General features: G+C 36.5%; 1 protein-coding gene across 3 annotated transcripts in view; it reads left to right on the forward strand.

The window, feature by feature from the left end:
* Nucleotides 1-15,542, forward strand: part of SLC26A7 (solute carrier family 26 member 7) — a 94,349-nt gene that overhangs the window by 20,504 nt on the left and 58,303 nt on the right. For all 3 annotated transcript variants that reach the window (XM_045861530.1, XM_045861528.1, XM_045861529.1), the window contains exons 3-4: nt 2,976-3,086; nt 5,717-5,889. In XM_045861530.1, coding sequence (XP_045717486.1) covers nt 2,976-3,086; nt 5,717-5,889 — 284 coding nt within the window. The remainder of the gene's footprint in view (nt 1-2,975; nt 3,087-5,716; nt 5,890-15,542) is intronic.

Raw genomic sequence — 15,542 nt, forward strand, 5'->3', positions numbered from 1 at the left:
AAAGTGAAATATGCCCTGTCTGGTGTCACTCAGTGGATTGAGTACTGGCCTGTGAACCAAAGGGTCACTGGTTCAATTTCCAGTCAGGGCACATGACTGGGTTGCAGGCCCATAGGGGGCGCTTGAGAGGCAACCATGCAGTGACGCTTCTCTCCCTTTCCCTCTCCCTCCCTTCTCCTCTCTAAAAATAAATAAATAAAATCTTCTTTTAAAAAGTGCAATGTCGCAACATTATAAGGAGCATTGTGCTAAACTCCTTATATACGTTATATTCCCCTATCCTAACACAATCCTAAGACAGCAGTCTCTTCTCCATTTTCCACATAAGAAAATGGAGGCTTCGGAAAGTAAGTAATTTTTCCTGGACCTCATACCTAATAAGTGATGGAGTCAGGACTTGATTCCAAAGTCAACACTCTTAATATTTTATACTTTACAATCTGTACTGCCAAAATAACTAGACATATTCATAATACCAATATTATTAATAATTGGAGACATTTCTTTAGAAAGGATCAAATATCCTCTCTTCAAATTACTTTTGCATTTAGCTTTCACCCATGCAGGTTTCAGACTGAAAGGTGAAGTTACAGGGAAAATAACTACAGTACAAGGTAGAGTAAGGAAGGCATGTAGATATTATGGCTTTATGTTTGTGTGAATACAATACTGGCAGACGTTACAGGCTCCATTTCTTTACAAAAATCAGAAGAAAGAAGAGATAGTTTTTGCTTTTGCATCATAGCACAAAACTAGAAACAAATACCTGTTTTTACTCTACTGATCTTTGTTGTTTTTTTATTATTAAATACTTTTGAATTGTATTGTTGTTCAAGTACAGTTTTCTGCCTTTTCCCCCATCCCTCCCCACCATCCTCCCCTGTTCCCAGCCCCCCTTGTGTTTGTCCATGTGTCCTTTATAATAGTTTCTATAATAGTTTCTGAATAGAAATCCTTCACCCTTTCCCCTCTATCATTCCCTCCCCTCTCCCCTCTGATTACTGTCAGTTTGTTCTTAATTTCAGTGTCTTTGGTTCTATTTTGCTTGTTTGTTTTGTTGATTAGGTGAGATCATATGGTATTTGTCTTTCACCACCTGGTTTATTTGACTCAGCATAATGCTCTCCAGTTCCATCCATGCTGTTGCAAAGGGTAGGAACTCCCTCTTTCTGCTGCATAGAATTCCATTGTGTAAATGTACCATAGTTTTTTGATCCATTCATTTACTGATGGGCACTTAGGTTGCTTCCAGCACTTGGCTATTGTAAATTGTGCTGCTATGAACATTGGGATGCATAGGTTCTTTTGGATTGGTGTTTCAGGATTCTTAGGTTATAATCCTAGCAGCAGAATTTCTGGGTCAAAAGGCAGTTCCATTTTCAGTTTTCTGAGGAAATTCCATACTGTTTTCCACAGTGGCTGCACCAGTCTGCAATCCCACCAACAATGCACTAGGGTTCCCTTTCCTCTTGGGAAGGAGTCCATAGACTGTTTCAGACTGATAAAGGGGTGATTGCCCTTCCCCAAAGTAAATAAATATAAATGTAGATGTGTTCATTTCAAAGAAAAAAGAGACGATTTAGATTATTTTTAACCACGTTCATAGAGTTTTTAGAAAACATTTGTATTTTTTTAAAATACCAAAAACGTGGGCTCTCTCATTTCTAATATTAGACAATGGCTGTTATAGTCAGCATCTACCACAATGCTCTTTAACTGACGTCTTATAAGATCTCACTACAGAATGTGTTTTAAAGATGAGCAAACATTCTAGAGAATGCCATTGACTTACAACATGTCATCAATATAGTTGGCAAGCTAAGTAGTATAAGACTCTTGTTTGTAGAGTATTTATTTTACATTTTAGCCTGGATGACGACTTTGGGAGAAATAGTTCCTTTGTTCCTAACTTGAAAACCCAAGCACTGCAACAGGGTGGAGACTTACAATGCATGACTTGTCATGTAAGAACTCAATCCACCCAGAAGCAATACGAGAATGTTTTATCTTATAATTCCCAGGGATCACCTAGAATTTTGTTCCTTAATCATGAAAATTCTATGCTGCCACAGCATTGTGGGCTGCACAGAAAAGATGAATGTTCCTTATAATTATGTAGAATGTGTGGCATTATTAGCACAAAAACGCATGCGTGGAAGCTCAGCTTCATTGCACTCTTGAGGGCAGCTTAGTGACATGTGGAACAATAAGTGGAAACTCCCGAAGCATACGTACTACATTGTAAAAATTAAAGGCTTGTCTGGAAATATTCTTCTGCATGGTCTCAGGCTTGAGGATGTGAAACCCTAGCATTAGCTACCAAGTTCTAACTTGACTCCCTGAATCATTGTCTTCCTGCTAGTACTTTTCTCCAGGAACAATAGCAACCTAATATTACTAAATAGGTCTAAAGTGTCCTTGCCCAGCCCCCACAAAAATATACCAAGGAGTTAGTAACACTCTGCTGGCTTTTCCCTTTTTCTCCGTTTCCCCTCATCCCATGACCCATTCTCCACTGTACTTCCAGGCTTCATTCAACACTTCTGATTTTCTTTGCTGATTTGCACATTAAATGGCCATTTATATAATATGTATTAAGATTTGCAACAAAATAGGTAGGCAGTGAGTGTGAAGATAAAGTGTGTGGCTTATATAGTATCATAAATCTGTTTCTACCAGCTAGGATCCATCCCTGGTTTTTGTTATTGTTTTTGCTTTGTTTTGTTTTAGTGACCTTGCCTCTGTAATCAAGGAAAAACACAGCATTCCGAAAATAATGATTTTTATAATTGAAATATAAACCAATGAGTGAATTATCTGTTATTTAGGACCATGATGCTATCTCTCATGGAGCAAATGGAATAATTAAATTATGGTTTATTTTGTCATGAAATAAATCTAGATTCATTCTAGTTTCTAATGGACTATATTTGGGGGTTATAAGATGGTCTGAATTATGCTGGTCTTCTTCACAGGGTTGGCCTTTGCTATTCTCTCATCTGTGCACCCAGTGTTCGGTTTATATGGGTCTTTGTTTCCTGTCATCACTTACGCCATATTTGGAATGGGACGTCATGTTGCCACAGGTAATAATTCCTGTTTCTGCTTCTCATCTTACTAATGAAAGGGACCTCAGAGGTGATCATTAGTTATTGGTTACATTTCTAGCTTTACTACTAAAAACTCAGCAAATATTAGGGCAAAGACATTTAACTTCCTGTACCTCAGCTACTCCATACATATTGTGATTTATTACTATATGACTATGTAACCAGGTTATTGTTAAAGACTCTGAATTTTTTAGTTGTAAAAAGCCATAAAAGAAGGACAATGTTCTGAATTTACAATAAAATGGAGAAAAGTAAGCACTTTGAGGGGTAAAGAAAAGAATATATAAAATTTAGTGATTTAAATATTGAAAAATATTTTCCACATAATTGATCTTTTAGATTTCTTCTAAGCTATAATCTATAATGTTCTTTAATTAATATGTCTTTTACCTTGTTTCACTCTGCATTACCAAATATAATTGGAAGTGTCACAAGTACAGTTGTCTGATAATAGAAGGGGATGGTTAAAAACATGGGTTTTGGAGTCATTGGACTTCTTTTCAGCTAGATTTCAGGTGGTTCTGAATGATGGTTTTTCTGTAGTTTAGTTGTAATTTTGATGTGGTTGTGGGAGGATTCAAGTACCAAGTTTAGCAATACCACCATATTGACTGGAACCTCAGCATTTTAAAATAGACAATATCTGTGTATTTGGGTTAAAAAGAAAAACCCTGAAATTCAGAAAGTTTTCTGTGATAACACAGACTAAACTCACAGGTGCACGGATTACAACCAGTTGTGGCCAGATCTAAAGCCCCAACTTTTCTTGTTTACAGTCAGTTGCTCATGAGTGGACTTTCCTTTGTGTTGACACAAAAATAAAAAAGCACAGCAATGAATTAAAAGATTTTGAAGCCTATTATTTCTAAATTATTCTGCTCTCTAATTTCCTAAAAAAAATTTTATTTTTCAAAATATATTTAAATATGTCATTAGCAAGAAAAAGCAGATTGTTTTAGAGCTGACTTCAAAGCATTTCCTCTGTTAAAAACAAGATAAAAGAAGAAGGCAAAAAATTTTTCATAATGTCATAAACACACTACTTGATATACACATAAATGTACATTTACACAAACCACTTTATTTCTTAAAGAATTGCTATAGACATTTTACTGGTGGCATGGTTTTGAAATGGCCATTTTTATAAGACTAACAAATATTACTAACTGTAAATCCTGTAAATTTCAAAATACATGTAATTTCTATGGCATCAGTAAAGGAACAATTATTCTCTTGCCTTTTGGTGGTATAGTTACCTATTTATATGACAGTAATAAATATTAATTTAATAATATCATTATTTTTGACTTTCCTATAATATTAAACATAGGGACCAAGTGAATCTTAGTAAAAGTTTCCTTCAGACATTTAATATAGATAACATATTTCTATTTAAAAATCAATTTATTGTATTTTATTATGGTGTATGTATGTGTGTGTGGGAATTCCTTCTTCCACTTTGTTACTGAGAGAGGGATCAGAACTCTTGACAGGAAGAAAACACACTGGATATGGTCCCACATTTGTGTGAAGCCAGGACAGTCCATGATTGAACTTTATCTAATCACTATAGACAGAAATGGTATACCATATTTTCCTATGTATAATGTGCTCCTATATGTAATGTGCACCAAATTTTTAGGAAAATATCTTTCATTTTAATTTTTTAATTCAATTTCTTGAATCAATTATTTTTTTATATTTAGAAACAAAACCGAATATCGTGCTCCAGGGTATTATTTTGCATACAGATCCTTATTGCTTTCTAGAGTTATGCTTTTAACACATAAGCATAAATAAAAGAACCAAAAACATTTATATAGATACGGAATTAGTACTAACCATGTATAATGTGAATGCTTATTTTTCCCTCAAAAATTTGGGCAAAACTGTGACTTATACATGGCAAAATACGGTAATCATTTTATGGGCTACAACATGTTGTTACACTATATTAAAGGTCCACTCTAATAAGGGTCTAATCTGCTATGAAAGTACAGAGAGTAGAAAGATTAAACCTGGCTTGCAGAATCTGGGATGAATCCTTATGAATATGGGATTGAAACCAGACCTTGGAAGACAATAGAGTATGTATAGGGAGATGGAAGAGCAAGCATATCAGGCAAAGAGCTTCAGATTCATGCAAAGAACTCATATTTCACCACTGAGCCTACTGAGGTTTTTATGCTTATAATCTTATTTATATATTTCCCAAAACTCTGAAATGTAGATATCTGACTCTCATTTTACAAATGAGGCAATTTTGACTCAAGGTGATATGCTGGATTTATACCCAGTCCATGATCTTAATCCCTGCCCAGAGGACATTCTTATGCAGGTTTGCAGAGAAGTGGGCACATGTATGGCCTGGGAGGGAATAGCAAATAGTGGGTGTGGCTATAAGTTGAAGGAATGTGTATATGTAGGTAATTTTCTGTTTGTTCCATGGAGTGGAACAAAAAGTAGAGGAGTGGGAGTGTAGAGGAGAGTGTTTCTAATAGATCTGCTTGGGTCTACAATGTAGATTCAACTTTAATGGTGGATTTCAACAGTTTTCATTGAGTCTGTTACTAATAGGAGATTCCTCACCCCATTCCTCCTTTTAGGCACTTTTGCCTTGACATCCTTAATATCAGCCAATGCAGTGGAGCGTCTTGTCCCTCCGAGTAGCCAGAACCTAACTGCACAGAGTAACACAAGCATGCTGGGCTTATCTGACTTTGAGATGCAAAGGATCGGTGTTGCTGCAGCTGTTTCCTTCTTGGGTGGTGTGATTCAGGTAAGCAGTACTGAGATGTGGGGGTGAAGAAACTGAGATGGCAGCAAAGGAAAGGCAATTGGCGTTTTATTTTTATTCATGTTCATGGGTGTGTCTGTCTAGAAGGATTGGGGGGCGTGTGTTGTTATGACAATACGGTCTGCTACATAAAATAGTTACTCTCTAAGTGCTGGTTGAGTAAATGAGTTGGAATTAATAAACAGAAGTTACAAAGAAGCAGTTTTTGATTTTTAAGAACAAGCTTTCTCGGAAGTGTTTCACACAATGGATTGGACTTCCTTATGAGGCAGTGAGGAAGGCCTCGTGTTCACATGGTGATGCAGTCATCACCCAGCGATAATGCTGTAGGAGAATTGTTATAATGGGAAGGAGACATGGCTGTTTCTAGGATCCTTCCCAGTTTTCACAGTTGATGACGATTCTGCCCACATCAATAGTAAACGGTGTTTAGCTGGTGCCATGGACTTGCTGGTGTGGGTGCTGGTGCATCCGTCTGTCTGCACCAGTCTTTGCCCCTTTCAGCGCCAGGCGTGTGTGCTTTGCCAGATCTGCTCTAGTCTATTTTTTCAAAACATCAGATCATATAGTTCACTGTTTCTAGTCAGTTGTCAAAATTAGATAACTCAGAAATGAATATAAAATACATGTCGACAAGTACTGACTATTAGCTATTGATTTCCTGTTTTAGAAGTGTTTCGGCTTACTCTTTCAGTTTAAACTGAATTATGTGGACATGAATTTCCTGGGTTGGTGGACGCCCTATTTTACAGTATAACATTATACACAAGGTCAAAGATGATGTAAACACCAAGAAGAGAGAAAAATAGTTGATGATTGTCTGAAATTGAATGATAGGAAGGAAAGATGTGACCTAGAGGTTAGGAACTTAAACTTCGTAGAATCACATTTGCTTCCAGCTACGTGGAAAGGACAGAAAACCTGATGTGAAATGAGTAAGAACTCAAGTCTTCACAATTCTTCAGAAAAGAAGCCATCGGAGTGGCAGCTTTGCCTAGGAGATTACTAGACTAGAAGGCCAATAGGTGTTTTCTATGGCTGATGTCTGTGCTTTCATGAAATACAAACTGGTTGCCTAGGTACCCTATAACCTTTGCTATACATTTTTAATCATGGATGATACCAACCTATTCTGAGTCTTGCACAGGCAGAAATAGTGGCCTTTCTCTCCTCGATCGCCCTGCGTGAGGCCCTCTAATAGACGCGTCATCTGTATCCATCTCAGGAATAATTAGCCTCATGAACTGGTTATTCAGACATGGATATGTTGCTGTAGATTTGGTATAGGTTTTCCTAATTTCTGTTTATTTAAAATAAAAATCTTTGTATTAACAGAGCAAAGATAGTATTGCTATTTCTTCTGGTCTATTATTATCCATTCATATTTCTCTTTAAATTTATTATTTTTGTTAGATTTAAACTTTCTCATTCTATTACTGATATATTTTAAAATCTAAGAACATATATAATTAGCAATTAGACACAGCAACCTTCTGCTTAGGCTCATTTTTACCATTTTCCATAAATTTAAAATAATCACTAGCTATTTTGTTATCATCTTAACATATTTAGATTAAAATTAAAATGATAAAATACAAAAATAAGAGCCAGGATTTTAACATCATTAAAAAACTAACGTCTCACCCTGGCCGGGTGGCTCAGTAGCTTGGTGCATCATCCCATACACCAGAAGGTTGCAGGTTTGATTCCCAGTCCGGCACATGCCTAGGTTGCAGGTTTGATCCCTAGTTGAATGTTTAGGGAGGCAACCAGTCGATGTTTCTCTCTCACACAGATGGTTCACTCTCCCTCTCTCCCCTCTCTCCATCATTCTCCCTTTCTCCCTTTAAAAAAAAAATCAATAAGCATATCCTTGTGTGAGAACTAAAAAGAAAGTTGTCTCATTTCCTAGAATGAAACTCTAGAATCACAGACTAAAATGGGATATTATTGAAGATAATAAAAATAATTTGGATTTCAATACCTTTTGTTACAAGTAAAATCTAATCTGGAGAGTTATGGCTTCAAACCTCTGTTTTCCTTTGTCCTTAGCACTGACACTGGATACGTGACCTGTGTTTTAGCCAAGTTTTAAGCAGGTGGCTGGCCTTTCTTTGGCCTCTAAACTCATCTCTCCACAGTCAGTCGGAATCCTGAAGCCCGTCAGGTCTTTGGGATCCAGCTGCTCAATCCCTGTTTCTTTCCCCCCGTCAGCTGTGAAATCCACAGAATATGAGGGCAGTTCCGAGGTGTCCAGTTTGTACAAACACAGGAAGGTGTTTGTCCGCTTACCTCATTTTATTTATTTACTTTTGGTTTGCTTTGCTTGTATATTATTTTCAGGTTGATTTCCCCCCACTTTGAAGGTCTAACTAATGGAATTCTTTAGGTTAATACAGTTACATTGTTAAGGTGTTTGAAGCAATCACATCTGGTTCAGTTCAAAGACTGTGTATCAGCTGGAAATGCCGTCAGCTGTAAGGAGCAGAGAATCCTACTACTAGAGGCTCGCACCGTTTCTTGTGTAGCAAGAGGTCAGAGAAACAGATTCTTAAGGGTCTTTGATGGTTGGCCACCCATTTGATTGATGAAATGATCTGCTTTATAAAATTATATAATAGGACATCTGTGACTTACCAGTGCTTTTTCTTTGCCTTTTTTTCTGGTAGTTCACAAATAAGATTTTTTTCCCCACCTAAATTTTAGCTTTTATTTGCCTATTTTTTCCCCACATATTTCTCTCTCCAATTCTTTACATGGCATATATTACTTTAAATTTTTAATGATTCTAAGATGTCCATCCCTTTAATTTTAACTTGTCTTATGCTATTTTAGAAGAAAATATGACATAAAATAATAAAGAAATTAAAATTAATAGTATACTTATAGCAAATTATCTTCATAGCACAAAATTTCTGATTTTACCTTGAGGATTGGGTTTTTTTTTTTTGCATTTCTTCCAACTTTCTGGACATCCAAAATATTTTGGTCTTTTTTTCCCACACAAGACGCTGTTTAGAGCACAAGGTTCTTCAGATTAATTACAATATCTTCATCCATTTTAAAGTCTTTATTAAACTTAGCATAGAACCCTGCACATGACAGATTCTCAGAAAAGTTGTTGAATTAAAAAATAAACTGTTAAATCAGGAATCTGAAAACCAAGAAATAACAGACATCATGCCAAGTAATAATTTTGTGATTTAAAAAAATTAAGTGAGCCTATCCTTTGTTGGTTTTAATGACTACAATATCAGGACGGAGCTATTAAAAAGTGCACTCAGAGAAGAGTCGCTCTTTCCAGCCTTTTCTCCCCAGGTCTGCTGCCTTTCTGCTGCCACTCTGGTCTCACTCACCCCCTAGAGGTAACGTCTCATTCATTTCTGGTGTGTGCTTCTTGTGTTTCACTTTGCAAAATGAGAAGATACCTGCCTGTTTTCTTACTTGCTTTCTTTCTTGCGTGAAAGATAGTGTTCTTTTGTATCTTTCTTTCTTCACTTAACAATATATCCTGGAAATCATTCTGAGGGTCAACATATTTTCATGTAAGACCATTTTGTATCAATTTGGTGAACTGTCTGTTCATGTATCTTTCCATTTATGTATCAGTTGGTTGAGAGCTGATTTTCCCTAGAATTTTAAGAGTTCTTAATATGCTATGGATATTAGCTCTTTATCTGAGATATATGTTGCAAATCTTTTCTTCTAATTAGGCAGTTTTTCTTTGGTTTTATTTTACAATGCACTTAAAGAGTTAGGAACTCAAATTTATGAATTGTTTCTTTTAGTGCCCTGGATTTTGAGTCAGCATTAAAAAACATTTTCCTGCATTGAATCTACAGAGGAATTTATCATATTGTTCTAGTTAAATTTATTGAGTTACTATCTATATAATTTGTTTCTTTAGTTTTCAGATCAGTATGTAGTTTATACTTATATATGATGTGAAATATGAATCTAGTTTTATTTTTTTTCTAAGTGGCTGCCCAGTTGGGCCAGCAACATTTATCAAAAAGCCTATGTTTGCTTCCATGATTTAAGATGCCAGCTTTATTATTTCTATGCTTATTTTCATCTGTCTCAGGACTTTCTTTTCTGTTCTACTGGCCTATAATTTTATTCGTATGGCAGTAGTGCCCTGCCTTAATTATGGGGACTTATAGTGTGCTTTAATATCTGGTAAGACTAGCTCCCCTTTGTACTTTTTAGTTCTTAGTGTGTACCTGACTATTTCTGTATGTTTGTTTTTTTTTCTATGAACTTTATATCAACCAGACAAGTTGATAGTTGCATTAAAAAAACTTGTTTATATTTTTAATGTGATTGTGTTAAACTGAAATTTTTTATAATGTGGAGTTGTCTTATCCAGGAATAGGGATGCCATTTTTTTTTTGGTTTAAATCTAATTCTATGTCTTGTAAGAGAGTTTTCTCTTATAGGTTTTACACATTTTTGTCAAGTTTATTCCTAAGTATTTAATCATCATTATTGCTATTATAAAAGGGGATTTATTTTACCATTTTGACCTCTAGCTATCTACTGTTTGTATTTAAAAATATATTGATTTTTGTATGTTAACAATACATCCTGATAATTTACTGACTTCACTATGTGGTTTGTCGCTACTATTCTCTAGAGATACTTTTACTTCTTTATGAATTGATGTAACTCGTGACGTCTCTTATCCAGTTACATTAAGTGACAACAAACACCATTGTAGTGTTAAATCATGGTGGAAACAGCGAGCATTCTTGCCTTTTCTTAAACTAACTCAAAATGCCATGAGAGTCTCCATGAAGACACTAATAACGTGTGTAGGTGCCAGTCAAGGTGGAGGAGCAGGCGGACGCTGCATGCCCCTCCTCACAGGACCACGTCAAAATTACTAAATTATAGGACAGTGAACCTGGAGAACTATCTGATGGCTAGCTAAACAGAAGTTTTATAACTAAGGATGTACAGAAAAAGGCACGTCGAGACTGGCAGCAGGAGCAGAAATGTGAAACAAGCTGGCCCCTCTCCTGTGTGTGGTCGCTGAGAATCTGGAGGGATATCCCAACTGACAAGGACCTCCTTTAGGAGTGAGGGGCCTCATCCCCATACTAGGCTCCCCAGCTTGGAACACCAGTGTGGAAAAGAGGACCCAGGTAACATCTGGTGATAAAATCAGGGGGGATTCAGTCAGTCGGGTGAGATGGAAGGCTGCTGAAAATTTAGGCATACTCTTAAAGGGCCAGTGCACAAACTCACACTCACAGGTCCTCACCTTTGGCTTCAGCTGAGGGACAGCAGCTTGGAAAGTGTCATAGATGTACAGGGAGAAACTGAGTTGTGTGGCTTTGGGGAGAGGGCTGGAGAGATGGTTGCCATTGTCCCTGTGCTGAGCCATCCACAAAGGTCCCCAGTCCCCAGGCACGTGGCAGTGATGGGCACTCTTTCCTGTGTTGAGCTCATCCCCCTTACTACCAAATTCGAATCTGCGTGAACCTGGTGAACTCCACTAGCTCCACCCTGAGGACTCCCTGAGACCCTGTCCTACTTGTCCACGACCCAAGGCCCTCTCAGTGTGAGACAGCCTCAGCCTGCATTCAGTCTTTATTAAAAGACTCTCAAGGAATTCTGGTGAAGCTTTGGGATTTCCAGAGACATACAGGGAGAAACTGAGTTGTGTGGCTTCAGGGTGAAGGCTGGAGGGACAGCCACCATTGTCCCTAGATTGAGCGATCCCCACAAACCACGAAATCTGAATCTGCATTGGCTTGTTAAACTGTACTCCCTCCACCGTGATAAGTCCCTTAGACCCCAGCACCTCTACAAAGGCCCCCAGCCCCCACACCAGTAGTGGCTGGTCTGTGTGTCCACTAAAACTTCTGCTGAGTATCTTCAAGCCCAGCACTGGTGCCAAATCTGAATCTGTATTAGTATTAACTTGGTTAACACAACGTGCCCCAACTTGGTGACTGCCTGAGGTGTACAACATACAAGCACTTTACATAGAGAGCAAATTTTGATGGACATAAAGGGAGAGCTTGACAGTAATACAATCAACAAAGAAATAGCAGCCAAGAGTGCCACATAAGATTAGATGGATTTAATTGATATTTTTAAAGCATTTCACCCCACAGCAACAGAATACACATTCTTCTAAGTGCACACATGTCAGGCACCAAAACAAGTCCCCATAAATTTGGGAAGATTGAAATTATATGAAGCATCTTCTTTGACCACAATAAGATGAAATTATAAATCAAAAGAAAAATGGAAAAACACATGGAGTCTAAATAACATGTAACAGAACAATGAATGTGTTAACAGTGAGACCAAGGAAGAAATCACAAGATACCTTGAGACAAATGAAAATGCAACACAGCAACCCAAACTCTATGAGACACAGTGAGAGCAGTCCTAAGAAGTGAATTCATAGAATACAATGCTGCCTCAAAAAATAAGAAAAATACCAAATATACTATTTAAACTACACCTAACAGAACTTTAAAAAGTACAACAAAGTGCAAAGTGAGTAGAAGAAAGGAAATAATAAAGATCAGAGTGAAAGTAAGTGAAATATAGTATTTAAAAAAAAACACAAAAGATCAATGAAACCAAGAGCTGGTTCTCTGAACAAACAAACAATACTGATAAACTGTTAACCAGACTCAGCAAGAAAAGAAGTAGGCCCAAGTGAACAAATCAGAATTCAGTGCAGACAAGAGACAACTGACAACACAGAAATACAAATGGTTATAAGAAAATAGTATAAACAACTATGTAAAAATGGACAATCAGGAAGAAATGAGTAAAATCTTTGAAACACACAATCTTCCAAGACTGAATGGAGAAGAAACTGGTAATCTGAGCAGACCAATCATTGTCAACAAAATCAAATCAGTAACAAAAAATGCACAGCAAACAAAAGTCCTACATTGGATGGCTTCACAGGTGAATTTTACCAAACATTCAAAGAAAAATTAACAAAAAATAAAATAATATAACATATACAAAAGAACAAACTGTTCTTTTCTAACTATTTCAAAAAAATCAAGAGGAGAGATGGCTCCAACACATTTTTCAACACCACTATTGTCCTGATTGAGAAATCAGGCAAACACATTACATTAAAGAAGATTATTGGCCAATATCCCTGATGAACATGCAAAAATCCTCAACCAAATATCACACTCACTTCTCAGTGTCATTATTTCACCTTTCTTTATACAGTCTTTTAAGCCATAAACTATACCTTCATTTCTCTATACTTCAACAGTGCTGTGCTTAGCCTCTAACAGGTATTGTATTTTTTAAAAATTCATTAAGTGAATAAATTGCAGACAACCCAACAAAACTTGAAGTGAATGCTGCATTCCATCACTTGGGGGGTAGAGTTGTTTGCTATGCACACTGTCCTTTATTCACTATTTGAAGTCCACTTATAAAAAGTGGTCTGAAACCTGAGGTATATTCAATTTACACAGAACACATGGTATTTATAGAAGCATTACCAAATAGTGTGCTAATGAATTTGGTAATGTGCATCAGGTTTTCAGCATTAGCTCAGAACTTCAGCATTACTGCAAACAGGTAGAATATCTTGTATGAAATTTATTTTCCCATAAAATGTTTGCATGGGCAAATTTTGGGAGTTGGCTAGCCGGAGCAGCATTATTATCATCCTTATTATTAGTAAAAGGAACTGATACGGTTGTGTATGAAGTCATTCACTTAAAAAAGTCCTTAATATTGGTAATATTACAACACTGTAATATTACAATTGGTATAAAATAACTTTGGGTTTTTCAATTTCTCCTCCTCCTCCTATTTCTTTTTCTTAATATATCTGCATCGTCTTGGGTTTTGGAGAGTGATGTCATCCAGAAAAGACAAATTTTGCTTCAGTTAAGTCTCACACATTCCCAATGATCCTTCATGTACCCAAGAGTTCGTGTCAGAAATGAGGTCTTAGGAAGCTTCTTGACCTTTCAGAGTTAAGAATTCTCCATTTCATGGATTTTTCCCTTGCTGGGAAGATTTTTTTTTAAGCACAGAATATGTGTACAAGTAGAATATTACAAAAATATTTAAGTCTTGTATAAGTTTTAAAGGAGGGTATTTTATCTTGTCTGGCTTCTATTGTAAGGTAGATACCCATATTTTCAACATTTGAAGTGGTTGAATTCTTATTGTATCTTGTGCTTTTCCTGAATCCTTCCTTCCATAACATTTCAGTTGTGGACATGAAAAAGAAGCTGCTGCTAGAAGATAGTGATTGGCTGGAAGTGGTTGGTGACTGACTTTAGGTTAGGAGACCTTGGTTTCTCAGACCTGACAGATCATTAGCCCCTCTAAGTAAGTGATGGAATTTAGGAAACAAATAAGGACAGAAGGTAAAGTGGTGATGGTCTATACAAGGACTCCCAAAAGTTTGTTTCTCAAGATAAATGAAGGTAAAACCTTTTAGTACATAGATAAAACTTCCCAAAATTCCATATGTGCATAAAATTTCATATAAGTGAAGAGGTTTCACAAGTCTAAACGTTTGGATTGTTTGTATGCTGTTTTTAGCTGAAATAAAAATCCAGCTCTCTGGTGTTCATCTTCCTCCAGTAATTTCAGATTTAATCCCTCATGGCCTGTGAGAATTAATGTCTTAAATTGGAAGTCACTTACTAGAAGAGACATGCTTAGGAAAAAAATTGTTCAATGTTTTTCTTAAGTGGTTTTGTCTTCAGGCTGAAAATCACCAGACTGTAAATCCAGAGTTGCCAGAAAGATCCGTGTTTTTCTTCTGTACTTATTTCATTTATTGATTGGGTATTTCCCTCAGGAAATTTCTACTTTGACAAACAAACATGGTTTCAGAAAAAAATGTTAGCAGTAGAAGCAGCCGCTTTGGCTTCCTATGTTGGTAGAACAAATCACTTGATTTCTACTTTGGCAATTCATATTATTTTCTTTATTACATATTGAGGTAAAAGGAGGTTGTTACACGGCAAACTATTCAAATACAGTTCTTTCTGCACTAATAAATTCTTTCAAGTTTTCCAGAGTTGAAAAATGTGGTATGACCCTTTCTGCACATTCAAAGATGGTGGCAATTTTTGTTTTTTTTTTCCTTACTGGGTAAATATTTCTTTTTTAAAGTATATTTTATTGATTATACTATCACAGTTTTCCCAATTTCTCCCCCCATACGCCCCATCCACCCTGCACCCCCATCCCTCCAGCATCCACCCCCTTAGTTCATGTCCATGGGTTGTACATATAAGTTCTTTGAGTTCTCTGTTTCCTATACCATTTTTGGCCTCTCCTCATCTATTTAATGCCTACTAATTATGCTTCTTCTTCCCTGTACCTTTACCTCCCTATTCCTCTCCCCTCTTTCCCCATTGAAAACCCTCCATGTGATCTCCATTTCTCTGATTCTGTTCCTGTTCTAGTAGTTTGCTTAGTTTTTGTTTTCATTGTTTTTCTTTTTTTTTAGGTTCATTTGTTGATAGTTGGGAGTTTGTTGTCATTTTACTGTTCATATTTTATTTCTGACCCCTCTTGATGATACTAGTACATCACATACAGGTTTCAAAACTCTTTCATGTATTATTTATTCTTTCACATTCAACTTACAGCGGTTCTACAAGACA

The sequence above is a fragment of the Phyllostomus hastatus genome, unplaced genomic scaffold (assembly GCF_019186645.2).
Source record: "Phyllostomus hastatus isolate PE091 unplaced genomic scaffold, TTU_PhHast_1.1 phas_scaffold_21, whole genome shotgun sequence".
Classification (NCBI taxonomy): Eukaryota; Metazoa; Chordata; class Mammalia; order Chiroptera; family Phyllostomidae; genus Phyllostomus; species Phyllostomus hastatus.